This window comes from Macaca nemestrina, chromosome 1, assembly GCF_043159975.1.
Source record: "Macaca nemestrina isolate mMacNem1 chromosome 1, mMacNem.hap1, whole genome shotgun sequence".
Lineage (NCBI taxonomy): Eukaryota > Metazoa > Chordata > Mammalia > Primates > Cercopithecidae > Macaca > Macaca nemestrina.
This window is the reverse complement of record NC_092125.1, coordinates 78,177,805-78,198,183: the sequence shown is the minus strand read 5'-3', so window position 1 is coordinate 78,198,183 and position 20,379 is coordinate 78,177,805. Positions and strand designations below refer to the sequence as shown.

Genomic DNA, 20,379 nt, shown 5'->3' with positions numbered 1-20,379 from the left:
TGTTGTACTACATGTATTTTTTCTCTGAATGCTAGTAATAGTAAATGTTTCTTCTCTTCTAAAGAATGAACCCAGTTATTAGGAATGGCACTAGCATTTAGCCTGCATCTGGCACTATGTACCATACACTTTTTAGTCTTCCCAAGAGCCATGTACAAAAATATTCAAAGAATGCTACTTTTTCTATTTGCCTGTTTTAGCAACAGAGGAGAAACTGAATATGAAAGTAACTTCCTGAAATTTACAAAGCTTAGATTAAAATACTGACTGATTCCCATGTTATTTACCTTGAGAGGTGGTGACAGTGGGGCATTCCATTGAAAGCGCTAGAGAGTTATAGTTTTACTAGTTTATCATTATTTAGCAAGTCTGTGCTTGTTTTGCATTAATAATTTGCCTAAGCCTCTTAACCATTCAGTTTTCTACAAAGGTGGTTATTTTACTGTGTCATGTTAAAAGGTAAGGAAGGTGACCAGCTGAAGTGTTAGGTTACCAGCTTCAACTAGACTTTTCTTGCTCTGTTTTTTGTTTTGTTTTGTTTTTAATCTTCTCTTTCCTGCTTCAGGATCAGATAGATGCTTCTATGAAATAACTTTTAAGCATAAAGGCAAAGTATAAGCAAAAAGACGAGCAAGTAATAAAAACTTGAAGTCCATCAAGTCTACCATCTTTTGCTCCTCTTACTCTTTTTCTCCTGCTCAGTGGGTTGCTGCATAAAATAATGGATCAAGTTGATATAGTGTGAGGCGCATAACAGAGAATACACCAAAGATATAATAACACTTAATATTAAGTTACTTTAAAAATTAAAGCCACTTTAAAACAAATTTCTTTTCTTTTTTTTTTTTTTTTTTTTGACAGGGTCTTGCTCTGTTGCCCAGGCTGGAGTGCAGTGACTCAATCATGGCTTACTGCAGCCTCACCCTCCCAAGCAATCCTCCCATCTCAGTCTCCTAAGTAGCTGGAAGTTCAAGCACATGCCACTAGGCCTGGCTAATTTTTGTATTGCTTGTAGAGATGGGGTTTCACCGTGTTAACAGGACTGGTCTTGAACTTCTGTACTCAAGCCATCCTCCCTTTTTGACCTCCCAAAGTGTTGGGATTACAGGCCTGAGCTGCTGGGTCTGGCTGTATACCTGTTCCTTGTAAATGAATTTTTTTTTTTTTTTTGAGATGGAGTCTCGCTGTGTTGCCCAGGCTGGAGTGCAATGGCGAGATCTCGGCTCACTGCAACTTCCTCCTCCCGGGTTCAAGCAATTCTCCTGCGTCAGCCTCCCAAGTAGCTGGGATTACAGGTGCACACCACGACGCCTGGCTAATTTTGTAGTTTGTTTTTAGTAGAGATGGGGTTTTACCATGTTAGTCAGGCTGGTCTCGAACTCCTGACCTCAGGTGATCCACCCGCCTTGGCCTCCCAAAGTGCTGGGATTACAGGCGTGAGCCACTGCGCCCAGCCTGTAAATGAAATTTTATTGGAATACAGACACAGTCATTAGTTTACGTATTGTCTATGGCTGTTTTCATGATACAGTTAAAGAGTTGAATGGTTGCAACCGAGACTCACATAGCCTAAATATTTATTATGAAGCCCTTTTGGAAGAAAGAGTTTTGAGAACCATTATAGTTAACAGTTGTTTAAAAATCAAGTAACAACAAAATCAAATGATTATTAAATAAAAATAATTCACAACTTTTGTCACTAATGTTCTCTCTTTATGCCATATGCAGTCTATGTGGAGGGGGGTTGAATCACCATTTGCTTCTGTAGTTGCAGCATTTTAATTCATGGCACCTTGTATTTTATGTCCCCAATAATTCATCTTGCAATCTTTGCTCTTTTATTTTTTACACCAATGTTACTGTTTTTTAAAACCTAAATCACAGTGTATCAGGAAAGGACATACATCACTGTACCCCTTTGTCCATTAAGCAGGTTGTTCTAGAAAACTGCCACCCTGCACTCTCGCCCCAAATAGCTTTAAGATGTCTCAGGCCAAAAGATAAATGTTGCAGGGAAGGAAATAAGAAAAAAGCCTATCTTTTTCTTGATGTTGTTTGTAACGTGTGTAGTGAATTCCAGCTATATCTGTATTTAGTACTTAATGCAAAATTGATTTTGATCTAAACAAATATAAATGCATCTTACATCGGATTGTGGTTCAGGATACTTCACAAGACTTACATCAGCTTGGGGATCTTCTGGAAAATCTTCAGAATTTGTGTTAATTGATCTGTATCAGAGAAAAGTAGCAGGTACATTGTGATTTAGGTAAACGAATCAGCCTAGTTGATCAGCAGGAGAACAGGTGTTGTGTTCTAATTTAGGTTTGACATCAAGATCTGGGGTCTACCCTATGCTGTATTGGCTCCTAGAATCATGTTTCAGTAATTGGTTATTCCTTACAGGTGTAGGTATTTAAGCTACACATGATCGGTTAATTATTTTCTTAAAATGTCTTTCTTTGAAACCTGTGAACTTTTAGTTTACTAAATCTCCTAGCAGACTTTAAAAAATATTGTACAAGCATCATCACTCTCTTCCCTCACTTACTTGGAAGGATTTTCTGTTCTGATTACCACTCATTCATCCCCCTCCCCACCAAGTGAGAATCTCTGCTTTCAGGAGTCATCATTACTGATGTGTGTAGATATAGTTCTCTTAGATACGCCAGTAAGGAGCAAAAGTGAGTGACTGGTAATAAAGTTGGAAAAAAAAAAGTTTGAAAAAAGTATTTTTGAGAAAAGTTTTTGCATTTAGAATCGAGATACCCAGGCTATTTTGAAAGGTTCTATTATTTCAAATGGATAACATTCCAGGTTTTTTTGTTTGTTTGTTTTTAAAAGTTCACTCCTTTCCCCATGGAGAAACGTTTACATCTAGTGGCTGCTGAAAAAATAGCTGTTTGAGTACTCATTCCGAATGTAATCAGAAGTTTGTCCATTTTCTCCATTTTATTTAACTTTCCAGTTTTTAGTCATAATATTAGCATCACTTTTAGTTATTTCAAATTCCCATCTTAAACCTTTACCAAAGTCTTGTGTAGGTTGTTTCTTTTTCTCATTAATCCACATCAGCAGTTATTTGCTGAAAACCTTTTTTGTTGGTATTGGCATACGTTAGGTAAGTTTAAAACAGTCTTTGTCCACTAACAACTTAAATTCTACTAGCAATGCTCTTTCAGCTTCTGCTGTTGTATGATATTGTACTAAATAATAGTATACCACCCAGTTTCTCTTTGTAAATGTCTTTTAATCCAGAAAACTAGTATTAAGAGATAATTTGTTCTCCACCCATCAGTTCTTCATTGTATATTCTAAGAGACAAATTCAGAGAACTATTCAAAGATCTCTTTCAAAAAGCAGTTTTCATAGCATGTTAGTAGGAATAAAGTGCACATTTAGATCATTGTTTTCTGTAACGCTAAGCAAACCGTAGTGGTCAAGATCACAGCCTCTGGAATAAACCCGAGATTCAAATACTAGCTCTACTACTTATTGTGTAACTCTGGGGAAGGAACTTAATCTTTCTAAACTTAACTTCTGTAAGGGTTGTTTTGAGAGTTAAATAATATACCTTGTACAGCATTTAGTATAGTGTCTGGCACAGACTAAATATGCCATAAAATGATAATGATACTTTTCATATTATAATTCAAAGTCAAGAATCTTTAGATACCTTCTGAATCATCAGGGAAGATTGCATGGTGGTAATTAGTATAATTTCACTCTTTTTGGAAAAATAACCTGAGCAATTTACTTCGTTATCTAAAATATTCCATTTCCCAATGGGAGGGGAAATGTATGAATATATAGCTTTATTAAGAGTATTTCATTCAGTAACAGAGTGGTTTGCTCATCTTAATTTTCTCCTTTATAATGTTTCAATATAATCTTGGCAAACGGGTTTTTTTTTTTTTTTTTTTTCTGTGTGAGAAGTGTGCCATCTGACTTTAAGCTCTAATGAATACCTGCTTATAGTGTAAAGTGGAGTTTCTTTCAGATAGTCGTCTTTTTCTAGAAATAGTTGCAGGGAAGTTCCTTCTTTTCCATTTTTATTTTAGCTGGTGGAAATTGCCCTTTTTTCCCCCTTGATTCTCGTATGTCTGATTAACTTGGCCCTTTTTCTTTTTTTTTTTTTTTTTTGAGACGGAGTCTCGCTCTGTAGCCCAGACTGGAGTGCAGTGGCCGGATCTCAGCTTACTGCAAGCTCCGCCTCCTGGGTTTATGCCATTCTCCTGCCTCAGCCTCCCCAGTAGCTGGGACTACAGGCGCCTGCCACCTCGCCCGGCTAGTTTTTTTTTTTTTTTGTATTTTTTAGTAGAGACGGGGTTTCACCGTGTTAGCCAGGATGGTCTCGATCTCCTGACCTTGTGATCCGCCTGTCTCGGCCTCCCAAAGTGCTGGGATTACAGGCTTGAGCTACCGCGCCCGGCCAGCTTGGCCCTTTTTCTTAAGATAAAGTAGTTTCTGCTGTGAAAACTCTTTCCTAAAAACAGAATAAACCAGAGACAAATCAAGAGTACAAATCAGACAGTTTACTCTCATCTTCTCTTTGTACGTTTTCTCTTAATTTTACTACCTTTATGTGGTGCCTGGTGTGACGCTCTAATGGCAGAAGACGTTATAAAGTAGCTGGACAAGGAAGTGTGCTTTGCTGCCTCATAGATGCAAATTTTTTGAAGGTATACCATTGGTATCCTGCATTCCTCTGACCCCCATTTGAGTATTCTTCATGGCTTCTGCCTGGTTTCATTTAGTTATCTGGAGCATTATTAGAAAGTAGCAGTAAAGATTGGATAGGGTGATGTGGAGACACTTTTCCTATCTATTTTGATTGATACCTCGAGGTTCCCAGTGGTACACTGGTTTGTAGTGAGATAGTAGCACCATTTCAGGTAAGGTGTCCAGCTTGGGTCCTTTGCCTGTGTTGCTGTCATTCTCTGCTAGAGAGTCACAAGTGTCTCGGTTGGGCTGAGTGTATCATTCTTTTTTATTATTATGTTAAAGTATCAGAGATTAAAATATATAGGTAAGTGTCTAAAAACTTCAACATGTTTTCTCATCTCATTGTCAATTTGTGAAATTGATGTAACTATTCGTTAGTTGGACCCAAACTTCCCTTTTTCCCGAAGTTGTCTTTAATTTCTGTTTAATAAGCAGTGGAAAATAAGGTTTGTATAGGCAAAGCCATTGATCTGATCTTTATTCTGATTTTGTAAATTCTGACTTCACTATTTATAGACCCAGGTCTTGACACTGACGGTTTACTTAGATGTTCTATTATTTGTCTGTTGACTTACGTAAAATAGAAAGTTACACTGTTGTATGTTGAACTGTATTTTTGTTTATTTCTTTGGCTTATATATAATCGATGTTTTTAATTTTTCTTTAGCTTTATCTCTTATTTTAGGCTGATGATTTAACGTAGGTTTCCCCATGATTAACTTATGGGAATGATTTTTTGATAATTAAAAATTTTTAAATGGCATTGAAATTTCCAGAAATTTCCAAAGTTTTATAAATATCTCTATCTCTCTTTTGTTTTAGGCTAAAATAAATGAAGCTGTAGAATGCTTACTGTCCCTGAAAGCTCAATATAAAGAAAAAACTGGGAAGGAGTACATACCTGGTCAGCCCCCATTATCTCAAAGTTCAGATTCAAGCCCAACCAGAAATTCTGAACCTGCTGGTTTAGAAACACCAGAAGCCAAATTACTTTTTGACAAAGTAGCTTCTCAAGGAGAAGTAGTTCGGAAACTTAAAACTGAAAAAGCCCCTAAGGTTAGTGGGTTATTTTGTTTATGTGTTTTTGTTTTTTACATTTCAGAGTATTTTCTTTGCCTCAAGTGTTTTCTGCCCCATCAAATCTAGCTAACTTGTACTCATATTTCAATTCTCAATTCTCCTACCTTGCCTTTTAGAGAAACTTTCTTTGTTGATTGTTTCTTACCCCAACTAGATTTGACTGGATGTTTTCATATGACACAGCCCATCACTGACATAGTACTTAAACAGACTGTATTTTAATTGTTAAGTTGTTTCCCTCCAATCTGTAAGATCCAGAATAGTGACCTAGACCCTAGCACAGTGCTCACCCATTGAAGGCCCTTAATATTTACCTTGTTTTTCATTCTTTCTCCTAAAGCTCTGTCAAACTGAAATAGTAGGTTTTATTTTGAGCTCTTAGTAGTCTGTGCTAATTCTGTTATCTTTTTAGGAGTAGATTTTTTTGTACAGATTCACATGAGTGGAAGACAGTCATTGTAGTTTTGAAATTTAACTTTATTAGAACTTGATAATCATTATCTCATCTTTATAATTGTGAAATGTTCAACTTATGTAATTTAATGGCTTTTAACTTAGATTCCTATGGAATACATGTTAGGTACCAGTGCTTTCTAGTAGAACTTTCTGCAGTGATGGAAATATTCTATAACAGTATTGTCTAATACAGTAGTCATTAGCCACATGAGCATTTGAAATGTGATTATGGTGACTTAGGAAGTGAATTTTTAATTTTATTTACTTTAAATGAACCACATGACTACTATTTGGATAGTGCAGTTATAGACCGTGCTATTTTCCAGTCACAGTTTGCACAATTCTATCCCTGTTTATAATAATCTTTATAATTTCAATAGTTGGTGTAACACCTACCCCAAACCCTTCTGTCCCCAAATCCCTGTCTTTAATTGTGTTTGCAAATCTGCTTTTAAACTTTGGACAGATCCTTTTGTAGTTCCTAAGTGTGATGGTTGGGTTTTCACACTCATATGTGAGATATGCCTCCCTCAAACCTTATTACCACCTGGGCACATTACCCGTCTGATGTTGGGGGATAAAAGAAAACTTTGAGCATTGTATTTAAGTGTGCTTAGACAATGACTTGAATTAAATACTGTCTTCTCTTTTTCCTCTTTTGTTAAACTAAAGGATCAAGTAGATATAGCTGTACAAGAACTCCTTCAGCTAAAGGCACAGTACAAGTCTTTGATAGGAGTAGAGTATAAGCCTGTGTCAGCCACTGGAGCTGAGGACAAAGATAAGAAGAAGAAAGAAAAAGAAAATAAATCTGAAAAGCAGAATAAGCCTCAGAAACAAAATGATGGCCAAAGGAAAGACCCTTCTAAAAACCAAGGAGGTGGACTGTCATCAAGTGGAGCAGGAGAAGGGCAGGGCCCTAAGAAACAGACCAGGTAATGAATTGCAGAAACTTCATTTGAAGCAAAGCAGAGCTTTGAATGAATTCAACTCTTAATATTTTTTAAAACAAATTTTGATTAGTTTATCACATTAAGTTAGAGAACGCTAAAACTGTAATGTCAGCAGATAGCATTTATTAATTTTCCATTTAATTTTTAAAATAGGTAACCCATTTGTTTGGTTCAAGAATCTCAGAATATAAGAAGTTCCTGTGCGTGTTTCCCATCTTTCCAGTTTTCCCCACCACCGTAATCAATCGGTAGCCACTGTTAACAGTTTCTTCTGTGTCTGTTGGTGATTTTCATTTATTATTCAAGTAAATACAGATATATATATATATATATCACACACAAATATACATACATGTTTTCTCTCCTCCTTTTTAAACATAATTGGTAGCCTAATTATACACACTGTTTTGCACCTTAGGCAGATTTTTTTCAAATGAAGATCTTTTATGGGGACTAAGTGAGAGCTTCATTCTCAATTTAAAAATTGATAGTTTAAATATAAGACAAAACTGACTAAAGACAAAACAGTGGAATAGATGGCTCTTTAAGGATCTTCTAATCTGTGTGAATAATGTGCAGTCATACACCACATAATGATGTGTCAATCAACAGTGGACTACTTATGTAACATTGGTCCCTAACATCATAACAGAGCATGTATAGAAACCTGATATATGGCACTTGATGTTGGCATTGAAGTATAACAAGCTATGATGTTTGCACAATGATGAAATCACCTAACAACGTATTTCTCAGAATATATTCATGTTATTAAGTGACGCATGATTGTAATTTTTTGTCTCTTTCCACAATTAGAGTGAACTTTATGATGGGTTTTCCTTAATGGCTTAATAAGAAGAAAAAACTGTTACTGAGATACTTTGGTTTTACATTTGTTTAGCTGAGTATCAAATTTTGCTGCCTCTTAGCTCTCATATCATATACACAGTGTCTCCTTAAACAAGAGAATGCAACAGATATTTTTCTTTTTGACTATTAAACTGAATAGCCAGAGTTATAGCAGGGTAGAAGAGAGTGTAGAACTTTTCACCTTTTACTTTCTTGGTGCTTGTGAAAGTGCTAGGTTTCATAGAGTTTTTTTTTTTTTTTTTTTTTTTTTTGAGACGGAGTCTAGCTCTGTCGCCCAGGCTGGAGTGCAGTGGCCAGATCTCAGCTCACTGCAAGCTCCGCCTCCCGGGTTTACGCCATTCTCCTGGCTCAGCCTCCCGAGTAGCTGGGACTACAGGCGCCTGCCACCTCGCCCAGCTAGTTTTTTGTATTTTTTAGTAGAGACAGGGTTTCACCGTGTTAACCAGGATGGTCTCGATCTGCTGACCTTGTGATCCGCCCGTCTCGGCCTCCCAAAGTGCTAGGATTACAGGCTTGAGCCACCGCGCCCGGCCATCATAGAGTTATTTTATTGAGGTATGTCATAGTGAAACAATGGAGAATGCAAATACATTAAAATTTTTAGCCAGTAAAACCTTGTTTCTAAACTCCAAGAAGAGACCATACTCTATCCTGAATAATTGTTGATATTTCAAAAAAATGATTATTGTCTGAAATAATTTTTTATTACAGACCCAGTTTATTTTACAAGCGTCTATCTCTGCAACTTTTATTCTAGTTAAAAGAAAAACTTAAGGCCAGGCGCAGTGGTTCACACCTGTAATGCCAGCACTTTGGGAGGCTGGGGTGGGCGGATCAGTTGAGGTCAGGAGTTCGAGACCAGCCTGGCCAACATGTCAAAGCTCCGTCTCTATTAAAATTACAAAAAAATTAACCAGGCATGGTGGCACACACCTGTAATTTCAGCTGCTCGGGTGGGGGAAGGGGTGCTGAGGCACAAGAATCACTTAAACCTGGGAGGTGGAAGTTGCAGTGAGCTGAGATCGGACCAGTGCACTCCAGTCTGAGTGATGGAGTGAGACTGTTTCAAAAAAAGAAAAAGAAAAACTTGTATAAATTTGGTTAATATGCACACATAAGTACACACACATATATGTGTGTATTTATAGCCATTGTTTTTATTACTTTTTAGGTTTTACTTTCAGCGAAATGGTGATCTTACTATAATTTTAACTGGCATAAGATTCTTCTTTTTTAGTGGGAGAGTAGGTGTGAACAGGCTCTGTCTCTATCACAAATTCATTACCTTAAAAAGAACCTTGTAAAAGAGATGTCTGCATAGAAGCATAGAATCATAGCTTTTGTTACATTTGGCTTTCCTAGATTTTGTGGATAATGTCTCACAACTTTTTAAGAGATGTCTCTGCTGTTTTTGGTTTTGTTTTTTGTGTGGTTTTTTTTTTTTGAGACGGAGTTTTGCTCTTGTTGCCCAGGCTGGAGTGCAATGACGCAATCTCGGCTCACCGTAACCTCTACCTCCCTGCTTCAAGCGATTCATTCTCCTGCCTCAGCCTCCCAAGTAGCTGGGATTACAGGCATGCGCCACCATGCCTGTCTAATTTTGTAATTTTAGTAGAGACAGGGTTTCTCCATGTTGGTCAGGCTGGTCTCAAACTCCCAACCTCAGGTGATCTGCCCGCCTTGGCCTCCCAAAGTGGTGGGATTACAGGTGTGAGACACTGTGCCCGGCATTTCTACTGTTTTTTAGGTTAAAAACATTATCTTAGGGGCTAGGCATGGTGGCTTATGCCTGTAATCCCTGCACTCTGGGAGGCCGGAGCAGGAGGATTGTATGAGGCCAAGAGTTCAAGACTGGCCTGGGCAACATAGCAAGACCCTGACTCTACCAAAAAATAAAAATAAAAAAATAAGCCAGATGTTGTATGCGCCTGTAGTCCTAGCTACTCAGGAGGCTGAGGCGAGAGAATCTCTTGAGCTGAGGAGTCCTAGGTTGCGGTGAGACAGGATCACACCATTGCGCTCCAGCCTGGGTGACAGAGTGAGACCCTGTCTTAAAAACAAAACAAGAAAACACAATATTATCTTGGGGATGAATATAGAGAAGTTATAAATATGGAAATAACTCATACTGAAGAAAAACTAATCTATTTTGAACTTTAGAGGTTTCATTCGACCTAAAAGCAGTTGCGGAATGAAGAGATTTATCTTTTACTTTTCGTATCTGCAGGTTGGGTCTTGAGGCAAAAAAAGAAGAAAATCTTGCTGATTGGTATTCTCAGGTGAGTATGCATTCAGTTGATTTTTATGTTTTAAGTCTCAATAGCTGCTTTATGTTTAGATTCTAAAATACACCACAAAGGCAATAGTAATAACGTTATATAATGCCTTTAATACATACTGTAGTCATTTAATATGACACTATTTTTCAACATGTTCACATGAAGTCCTGAATTGAAAAGTAGTACCATGAGATAGTGATTTTTTTTTTTAAATGTTCAAGTAAAGGGATTAATTCAAGGCCACAAAGATATAGTCAATAGCAGAGACAGGATTGGAATTCAATTTTTTTTTTTTTTTTGAGATGGGAGTGTCACTCTGTCACCTAGGTTGGTGTGCAGTGGTGTGATCTTGGCTCACTGCAACCTCCACCTCCTGGGTTCAAGCAACTCTTCTGCCTCAGCCTCCCGAGTAGCTGGGACTACAAGCACACGCCACTATGCCTGGCTAATTTTTGTAGTTTTAGTAGAGACTGGGTTTCACCATATTTGAGGCTGGTCTCGAACTTCTGACCTCAGGCGATCCACCCACCTCGGCTTCCCAAAGTCCTGGGATTACATGTGTAAGCCACCACGCCCGGTGGAATTCAGGCTTTATTGAGAGTTTGGAACCCTGTTATATGTTGTTTTTCAGTATAGTCAGGTCTGTTTTACTTCCATTATGACCTCCCACATTATGGGGATGTATCAACAGTAGAAGCCTCCAGATTTGAATTTTGGTTATCATACTCTTGCCACTTACACTAGAATTTTGGTTGAATGTAAGCTTTAAAGACTATTTTTCTTTTAAAAAGGTCATCACAAAGTCAGAAATGATTGAATACCATGATGTAAGTGGCTGTTATATTCTTCGTCCCTGGGCCTATGCCATTTGGGAAGCCATCAAGGACTTTTTTGATGCTGGGATCAAGAAACTTGGTGTTGAAAACTGCTACTTCCCCATGTTTGTGTCTCAAGGTGCATTAGAGAAAGAGAAGACTCATATTGCTGACTTTGCCCCGGAGGTAAGAGAGCTTCTTTTTTATTTTTTTGCAGTGTTCTCTGACAAACTTGAAAATGTATTTTCAACTTTTGAGTTTAACAACCGATTTTGAAAAATGTAAAGCCATTTTTGTTAAAAAGTTCTGTTTCTACCTTTATAGCAAGTAATGATTTTGTCACATTAATTAACTGACTTTTAATATTCAGAAGGTCAGTAAGTGCATACCTTTCCTCACAGTGAACAGCAGCAACTATTTTAACTTGCCTAAATTGATATAGCAAAAATTAAAACAGAGGAAATTTGCCTGCATTTGTACTGTTGCTCCAAAATGCTATTGAAAAAAAATGTGTGAAAAATGATTTTTTCTTACTAGGTTGCTTGGGTTACAAGATCTGGCAAAACCGAGTTGGCAGAACCAATTGCCATTCGTCCTACTAGTGAAACAGGTGAGAACAGGCCTTAGAGAGCAGGAGAATGCTCAATGAACAATAGAGACAGCTTCTAGAGTTGAGTCTCAGCTTTCGCTTTGTGATAGGTATAATCCCTGTTGACAATACAAAACTTCATGAGTGTTGATAACGATTGAATGCAGACTTAGGTTGTCTAGAGTTTTGTTCTCTAATAGTCATTGCAGAGCTCTTTATCATTAAATTATAGGATTTTTAATTTACTCACTTTTATGCTGTAAATTTTTAGGACTTTTCAAGGAATTTTATTCTTAGAATAATTTTTATTGTTGGAATTGATTGTAATATTGCAAATACAAATGTTTATGCCATAATTATTTTTAAATTTTAATAATACATTTAGATTTGCATTCACGTAGGGTGTTCATAGGTCGCTAAGTACTTTTACATCATCTTGTGTTATTCTTACAACAGTGTTGTGAGGAAGGCAGGGGCAGTTATTGTGATTTCCATTTTGCAGGTAAAGAAAAGTCTCTGAAAGATTAAATGATTTTTCTAAAATTACATATGGTAAATGATAATGCCGTTGGAAAAGTTGAGGTTTTGGGCTTTACAGCGTCTTTCAAAGTGATCATTCATCTGTAGAGTTCAGGATTGTTTGTTCTTATTTGATATTTCTAGTGATACTTTTGTATAATACATTATTAATATTGTGATACCAGTTTTTTTCTCTGAGACTATTTGGCAAAGTTGTGTTTGTTTTGGTTTCCTAATTATAGATCATGAGAAGGCTATTCTAAGACAGATATCTTCACTTTGCAATTCATTGCAAGAGCTTTCATACACTGAATAGGTGCATCTGATAGATATAAATTAATTCTGCTTCTCATACATAACTGCTGGATTCAGCAAATTGTTTAGCTTCTATAAACTCAGCTTTCCACATAAAACTGAGATTATGATACTTACTTATGGGTTGAATGCGAGAATTGAACAGGTCAATGAATGCAGAGAGCTTAACGTAGGACATGACCTTTATTGTTTTTAAAAACCAAACGTGAAAACTGTCAAAGTACATTAACTATTATATGAAGAATGTAAAATCTTCTGTGAAGAATGCAAAATATGATCAACTTTAGATTTGTATCCTTGAGTAATACACTTTATGAAATAGATAATACTATTCACTTATTATAAACATTGGAAATATATTTACACAAACATACATTTTATTTTTCAAATTTATTTATTACATTTTAATTCCTACTAATTATCTTGCTGGTTTAGCACTTACAGCCTTAAAGGAGAAATAAAGCCTTAAATGACTGTCTCTATTTTCCCATGTCTTTCAGTAATGTATCCTGCATATGCAAAATGGGTGCAGTCACACAGAGACCTGCCCATCAAGCTCAATCAGTGGTGCAATGTGGTGGTAGGTATTCACTTCCTCTTATATTCTATTATTATTCATGTTCTTTAAAAAATATATATATATTGTTTTTATTTTCAAAGGATTGGGAGTATGGAACTATTTTTGAAGTATTTAAGATAAATTGTGATTTTTGATTACTTATTATATAAAATGGTAATAAAAATTGGAAAGTGACTGGGCATGGTGGCTCATGCTTATAATCCCAGCACTTTGGGAGGTGGAGCAGACAGATCACTTGAGCCCAGGATTTTGAGACCAGCCTAGGCAACATGGCAAAACCACATCTCTACTAAAAATTAGCCAGGTGTGTTGATGTGCACCTGTAGCCCAGCTACTTGGGAGGCTAAGGTAGGAGGATCATTTGAGCCTGGGAGGCAGAGGGTTTCAGTGAGCCATGATTGCACCACTGCACTCCAGCCTGAGGGACAGAGCAAGATCCTGTTTCCAAAAAAAAAATTGAAAAGCTCTTTATAATGACTAAATTGTTTTCTTGCCTCTTCCAGCGTTGGGAGTTCAAGCACCCTCAGCCTTTCCTACGTACTCGTGAATTTCTTTGGCAGGAAGGGCACAGTGCTTTTGCTACCATGGAAGAGGCAGCGGAAGAGGTATAAAAAGTTATTTTCCATATTAACTATGTTCCATTTTTTTGGTTCAGGCTCTGCAATTTTGTTATTTAAAATGTATGTAACACCTGTTAAAAGCAAAATCAAATTAATTCAAATGTACATGGATTTAAGTAACTGCTCATTGGAATGTTATTAATAAGGGAAATAGGCTCTTAAATTTTTAGGTGAAAATACTTCTGGGCTTTAATGTGTATAAAAAATTATTTTTCAGGAAATTTTCATTTTGATATTGTGTATCTTTCGTAACATTTATTTTCTCTTATATTCTAAACTTATATATACATTTTAAAAAGTTATTTGACTTCTTTTTACATTGCTTCGTTGAGTATCTTTCTTAATAAATTCACACTGGCTGCTTTAACCTTTTCATAAAAAGAAGTTTTTATTGTTCGAATTGCTTTTCCCACACAATTAGTCTTAAGTAGTGCAGTTTTATAGATCTTAATGAATAAATGTACCCTAAATTTGAACACATTTACATTTAAAATGTTACAGGTCTTGCAGATACTTGACTTATATGCTCAGGTATATGAAGAACTCCTGGCAATTCCTGTTGTAAGAGGAAGAAAGACGGAAAAGGAAAAATTTGCAGGAGGAGACTATACAACTACAGTAGAAGCATTTATATCTGCTAGTGGAAGAGCTATCCAGGTATCAAACTGCCACATAGGATTCATAAGTCACTGTAAGCACAGTCCATGGACAGATCCAATAATTTCTTCTGTCATCACGGAAGTAGACTCTTTTAAAAAATAAATGTTTAGTGTACTTTTGTATAATAATTTCAAGCAAATCTATCCCATTCCTCTGTCTCCATGGTTCGTTAAGTCATGATACATATCCTGAATTACTACTAAAATATGATTTCCTTTTTAACTGTTGTAGGTAAAATTTCTGCTATAAAAGGAGCTGCCCAGAGCAAAATACTTGTAAATAGTATTTTTTGACTAATCTTAATCTCTTGTTATGGTAATTATGCTTATAATTAAAAACCTTATTTAATGTAAAAAAAGGGAGAAAAGACAAGTCTGGTGCCATTTTTAAAGCATGTGATCTTACAGTAATCATTTTCAAGGGTGTAATAGTTTATTAAAAATAAAGCTTATCTTTCTCTACTTTAGGGAGGAACATCACATCATTTAGGGCAGAATTTTTCCAAAATGTTTGAAATCGTTTTTGAAGATCCAAAGACACCAGGAGAGAAGCAATTTGCCTATCAAAACTCCTGGGGCCTGACGACTCGAACTATTGGTGTTATGACCATGGTTCATGGAGACAACATGGGTTTAGTATTACCACCCCGTGTAGCATGTGTTCAGGTAAGGAAAATATTCCTGTTTATCATTCATTTTACAAAATACAAGCCATATTTACTAAAGGAAATTCGAAAGGATGATTTTCTGAATATCATTCAGGCAGATTTCTCTGATAATAAAAACAATGTGGAATGCAATCTGGACCCTAGTGTTTTGTAACTGTGTGTATCATTTACATTATTTATTGTCTCTTACTCTTTTAATTTTTAAGCTACTTATATAAACATTTTTAGAAGTCATTTTTAAAAAACGGTTTATAATATGTTAAATGAGCTGGGCATGCAGGCTCACGCCTGTAATCCCAGCACTGTGGGAGGCCAAGGCAGGCAGATTGCTTGAGCCCAGGAGTTTGAGACTAAGCCTGGGCAACATGGCAAAATCCAGTCTACAAAATATTAGCCAGGTGTGGTGGCATGCACTGATAGTCCCAGCTACTTGGGAGGGAGGTTGGGGTAAAAAAAATAAATATATATGTGTGTTTGTGTGTGTGTAAAATAGATTAAATGAAATATAGTAGGTCAGCTGAAAATGCATTTAGATGGGTAAGTGATTTGCAAGTAATTAGTAGACATTATATATGGATTAGAAATCACACAGCTGATTTGTGTTAATAATAATAGCCACTAGTAGGTTTCGACTTCTGAGAGCTTCTGTATCTGTTTCTTTGCATAAATTTGGGGCATTGTGCTGAATTCTAGGTGGTGATTATTCCGTGTGGCATTACCAATGCACTTTCTGAAGAAGACAAAGAAGCGTTGATTGCAAAATGCAATGATTATCGAAGGCGGTTACTCAATGGTAACATCCGCGTTAGAGCTGATTTACGAGATAATTATTCTCCAGGTTGGAAATTCAATCACTGGGAGCTCAAGGTAAATTCCTCAGTTGTATCTTTTACCCTCAACATCTGCAATTTGAGTTTAGATTTTCCTCTGCATGTTTTTATAAAACTTGAAGTTTCTCATTACTTTCCTCTATTTTGATAGTGGGGGCTTTTTTTCTTCTTCACTTAAACTGTTGAGCACTGACACAGTTCATAGCTTTGTAATAGTTATACCTAAATTTAAAATAGTTTTGGTGGAAGCTTATTTTTATGCTGTTGGAATAAAAATGATCTTGAGCCCTTGTTTATGATTTCCCTCACGCAGCTGGTATACTAAAATGTTTATGCCAGGAGTTCATACAATAAATAAGTTATTTACATAGACCACCAGAATAACGGTGCATGGACATCACTTAGCTGTCTTTGTTATAGCTAATAGTGAAACATCTGAGATTAATTTTGTTCTTGAGTTTTCACACCAAGTGTTTCATACCAGTTTGTTGATTTTTATTTTATTAAAGCCAGTCTACATTCTGCTTTATTGTTTGTAATATAACTTTCATTTATTGCACATTGTCATTAATAGATTGTCTGTGCCCTTAATTTTGTTTTATAAACTTCTGGGATTTAACAATTTTTCTTACGCTGAAAGAGGGAATCTTACTGGATCTAGAAATTAGGAATCAAGACTGTGTAAACTGATATTATAGGCGATGGGATGAGAGAATGTATTGAGATTGCAGCTGCAAGCTTTCAAACTATGGAAGCTCAGCAATATTGGGATTATTAAGTATTTATACATCTAGGGTTCCTAAAGTTGCTAATATTTATCATCTTGTTTGTTTCAAATGGCCCCTGAGGTAAATTTCCTTTGCCAAGGAATGGTAATTATATTGATAATTGCTTCTCTTTTATGTAATATACCAGCTTCTTTACATGCTCTTCTAAACATGAATTTTTATTCCATGTCATTTCCTTTTTAATTGCACTCTTTTTTGCTTACTTATAAATAGGTATTGTGTGATGCCAGTAGCAGTTTCTCTAAAGTAATTTCTACTTAACCTGGGCTATAAAATGTTAAAGGAGAAATTTATTGCTGGGTACTAGCGGGATTAAAAAGAAAAAAACCATCCACATTCATTCCTGAATTCTTCTTTGTACCCTTTCCTCTTTTATTCATTTCTCATCCTTAAACTGACTTGGCTTTGTCTTTGTCACTCTTCTTTTAGTACCCTAGTGAGCCTACACTATGTTGGGGAGGTATGCTTAGTATGAGTTGGGTCTGCTACAGCTTCATTGTCTGTATTCCTCAGGAAAGAAAATAAAGCACCTAAGTTCTAAACTTGATGCCTCAAGTTAAAGAACATTGAGAAAGAGAGTTCACTATCTAGTGGAAGATATTAGTGGAAGGTATTAGATTAATGCCATTTTAGTTCCATTTAGTCAAATAATTTCTAAGAAAAAATATTTTAGGAGCTCTGGATTTGTATTTCTTTGACAGTGATTGACCAAAGTGTGTGAGCGATGTATACACACATTTTGAAACTTATTCAGATTAGTAAATGAGCTGTAATATGGTTTGATTGTGAGGCCAGAACCCAGCAACTCCTGTAATTCTTTGGTACCCCTTCCTATAATATGAAAATCTAAAGGGGAAAATAATCTGAGTAAATTAACTACTTTTCTTTTTACTATGTGGAGTAAGATAATTTTGTGTTGCTGTTGAAGCAAAACACACATCTTTTACAGTTAAATTTGTAACTAGTTTTAGAAGAAAACTATCAACAAAATATTTGCCTCCTCCATGATTTGGCTTCAGATTACCTTTCCAACTTTCGCTTTTCATTATCCCCTTTCATATGCCCTTTTCTCTCTTCACAGACAGCCTGTTTTTTCCACCTCTATGTCTTTGCTTGTGCTATTTCTTCTACCTGGGTTGTAAATTTTTTTTTTTCATGCAACAGTCACAAACTTACAATAAAGCAAGTCCAATACAAATAATTAATTTTTCCTGCTTGAATTATTTGAAAATAAGATGCTAACCTGATGCTCTGTCACCCTACAAATATACTCTCCTACATAATCACAGCACAACCAACATAGTACAACCAACATATTCTCCTACATAATACAACACAAGTCGGTATAGTAATGTTCATACATTACTATAGTCTAATTCTAGACCCTCATTCAGCTTTCAGGAGCTGTCTGACTAGTGTTTCTTTATAGCAGAAGGACCTAGTTCAGAACTATGTGTTGTATGTAGTTATTATGTATCTTTAGTCTCTTTCAGTCTGCAATCATTTCTCAGGTTTTCGTTGATTATCGTGATCTTGACACAACACATTTCTTATTAGCCTTTCTATTAGCTAATTCATATTTTATGGATCCATGGTTTCTAGTATTAAGCACTGGGTTACAGAATCTGCTACTAATGTTATTTGTTTTGATGCTCAAAGTGTCTCCGGTTTGACCATTATGATCCCTTAAAGCTGGCTTTTGTGTCCTTTTGACATTCTCCATCATTCTTTAAGAACTCCTTGCTGCTTGGCACAAGATGTTGTAGGCTTATCTTGTACTTTTTCTACCCTGGCCCAGGAATTTGCCATATCTCTAAGAAGCTCTGGTTCTTTTGAGTGGAGAATGGTGTTTAGTGCTGGGTATGCTCATTGCTTTTGAGCTATCACTTCTCCCAGGCCTTCTCAGTAGATGGAGCTACTGAATATGTATATATATGTAAATGTCCATACACACATACAGATACATGTACACTTTTACCACCATATTTCCATGTCTATTTATATATGTTGAAAACCAAGAGTTTATATCTATACTTTAAATTCCAATAAAAAAACCACAGGGTGAACCCGGTGCGGTGGCGCATGCCGATAATCCCAGCACCTTGGGAGGCTGAGGCAGGTGGATCACCTGAGGTCAGGATTTTGCCACCAGCCTGTCCAACATGGTGAAACCCCGTCTCTACTAAAAATACAAAAATTAGCTGGGCTTGGTTGCGGCTATCTGTAGTCCCAGCTACTCAGGAGGCTGAGGCAGGAGAATCGCTTGTGCCTGGGAGGCGGAGGTTGCAGTGAGACCAGATTGCACCATTGCACTCCTGCCTGGGCGACAAGAGTGAAGCTCCGTCTCAGGAAAAACAACAACAGCAGCAGCAACAAAAACCACCACAGGATGCATTCTAGTTTTTCTCCATTTTGTGCTCGTAATTCCCTTTTCTGACAATGAAAAACCTAGCTCTAATTATCCTTTTTTTTTTTTTTTTTTTTGAGACGGAGTCTCGTTCTGTCCCCCAGGCTGGAGTGCAGTGGCCAGATCTCAGCTCACTGCAAGCTCCGCCTCCCAGGTTCACGCCATTCTCCTGCCTCAGCCTCCCGAGTAGCTGGGACTACAGGCGCCCGCCACCTCGCCCGGCTAGTTTTTTGTATTTTTTAGTAGAGACGGGGTTTCACCGTGTTAGCCAGGATGGTCTCGATCTCCTGACCTCGTGATCCGCCTGTCTCGGCCTCCCAAAGTGCTGGGATTACAGGCTTGAGCCACCGCGCCCGGCCTTCTAATTATCCTTAGTACATGAATTTATTAGATTAGTCACCCTGTATGCCACCAATCTCTCATTGCCATTGCCACCCACTCCTCTGTATGAATGTGCTCCTTATCCTTCATGTGCTCTGTCACTCTATACAAGGTTGTTCTCATGCGCAGATGCCCTCTCGCCTGACTCAGGCTCAGACACCCTGCTGTGGGCTACCAATGGCTCTCTCCTTTTTCGGTGTAGGGTCCAGTCCTATTGCATTTTGCTGTCATGTCCTTTTAGTTTTCTTTAATCAGAAGTAGTTCCTCAGACTTTCATTGTCATTTATGACATAGGCATTTTTGTAACTATAGGTCACTTATTTTATAGAATGTTCTTTAATTATGATGAATAATTTCCTTATTAATTTTTATCTTCTCCAGTAACTTTTCTTCTCTTCCAGCTGAGGAATATTCTCTCACTGCTGACTTTCTTATTAGTTTTTGTTGTTTATATGTGTGCCTTATTTACCCTACAAAGCATGAAGCTTCTTGAGGACAAGATGTATTTCTTATTCATCTTTTAAATCTCATTGCACTTAGCACTGTATCTTACAAATGCATGTAATACATCCAGTATAATATATTGGATAAATAAACTAAAGCAATAAAATAACGTCATATTTAGCATACAACAGTTTGTTCCATTGTGTGTGTGTGTGTGTTTTTTTTAAAAATCTCATTTTGTAAAATAAGTCTTCCCTCGGGGTAAATAAGGACTTCTAGAGTAATATTTAAAATTTTTCCTATAGCATTTTTTGGGTGTACCACCCGGCATCTAAATTGTATATGGAAGCACCTAACTTAGGAAAATCCCATTAATTTTAGAGGATTATTCATTCAAAAAA

General features: G+C 36.7%; 1 protein-coding gene and 1 non-coding gene across 4 annotated transcripts in view; both read left to right on the top strand.

The window, feature by feature from the left end:
- The window catches only part of EPRS1 (glutamyl-prolyl-tRNA synthetase 1), an 84,062-nt gene that overhangs the window by 56,423 nt on the left and 7,260 nt on the right, over positions 1 to 20,379 (top strand). For all 3 annotated transcript variants that reach the window (XM_011761173.3, XM_011761172.3, XM_071080916.1), the window contains 10 exons: positions 5,548 to 5,781; positions 6,934 to 7,196; positions 10,312 to 10,363; positions 11,155 to 11,364; positions 11,716 to 11,788; positions 13,102 to 13,181; positions 13,685 to 13,786; positions 14,303 to 14,458; positions 14,929 to 15,126; positions 15,822 to 15,995. In XM_011761173.3, the coding sequence (XP_011759475.2) occupies positions 5,548 to 5,781; positions 6,934 to 7,196; positions 10,312 to 10,363; positions 11,155 to 11,364; positions 11,716 to 11,788; positions 13,102 to 13,181; positions 13,685 to 13,786; positions 14,303 to 14,458; positions 14,929 to 15,126; positions 15,822 to 15,995 (1,542 nt within the window). The remainder of the gene's footprint in view (positions 1 to 5,547; positions 5,782 to 6,933; positions 7,197 to 10,311; positions 10,364 to 11,154; positions 11,365 to 11,715; positions 11,789 to 13,101; positions 13,182 to 13,684; positions 13,787 to 14,302; positions 14,459 to 14,928; positions 15,127 to 15,821; positions 15,996 to 20,379) is intronic.
- On the top strand, positions 6,728 to 6,831 carry LOC112428878 (small nucleolar RNA U13). The gene has a single exon (XR_003020940.2). It is a non-coding gene; the product is annotated as a small nucleolar RNA U13 (small nucleolar RNA).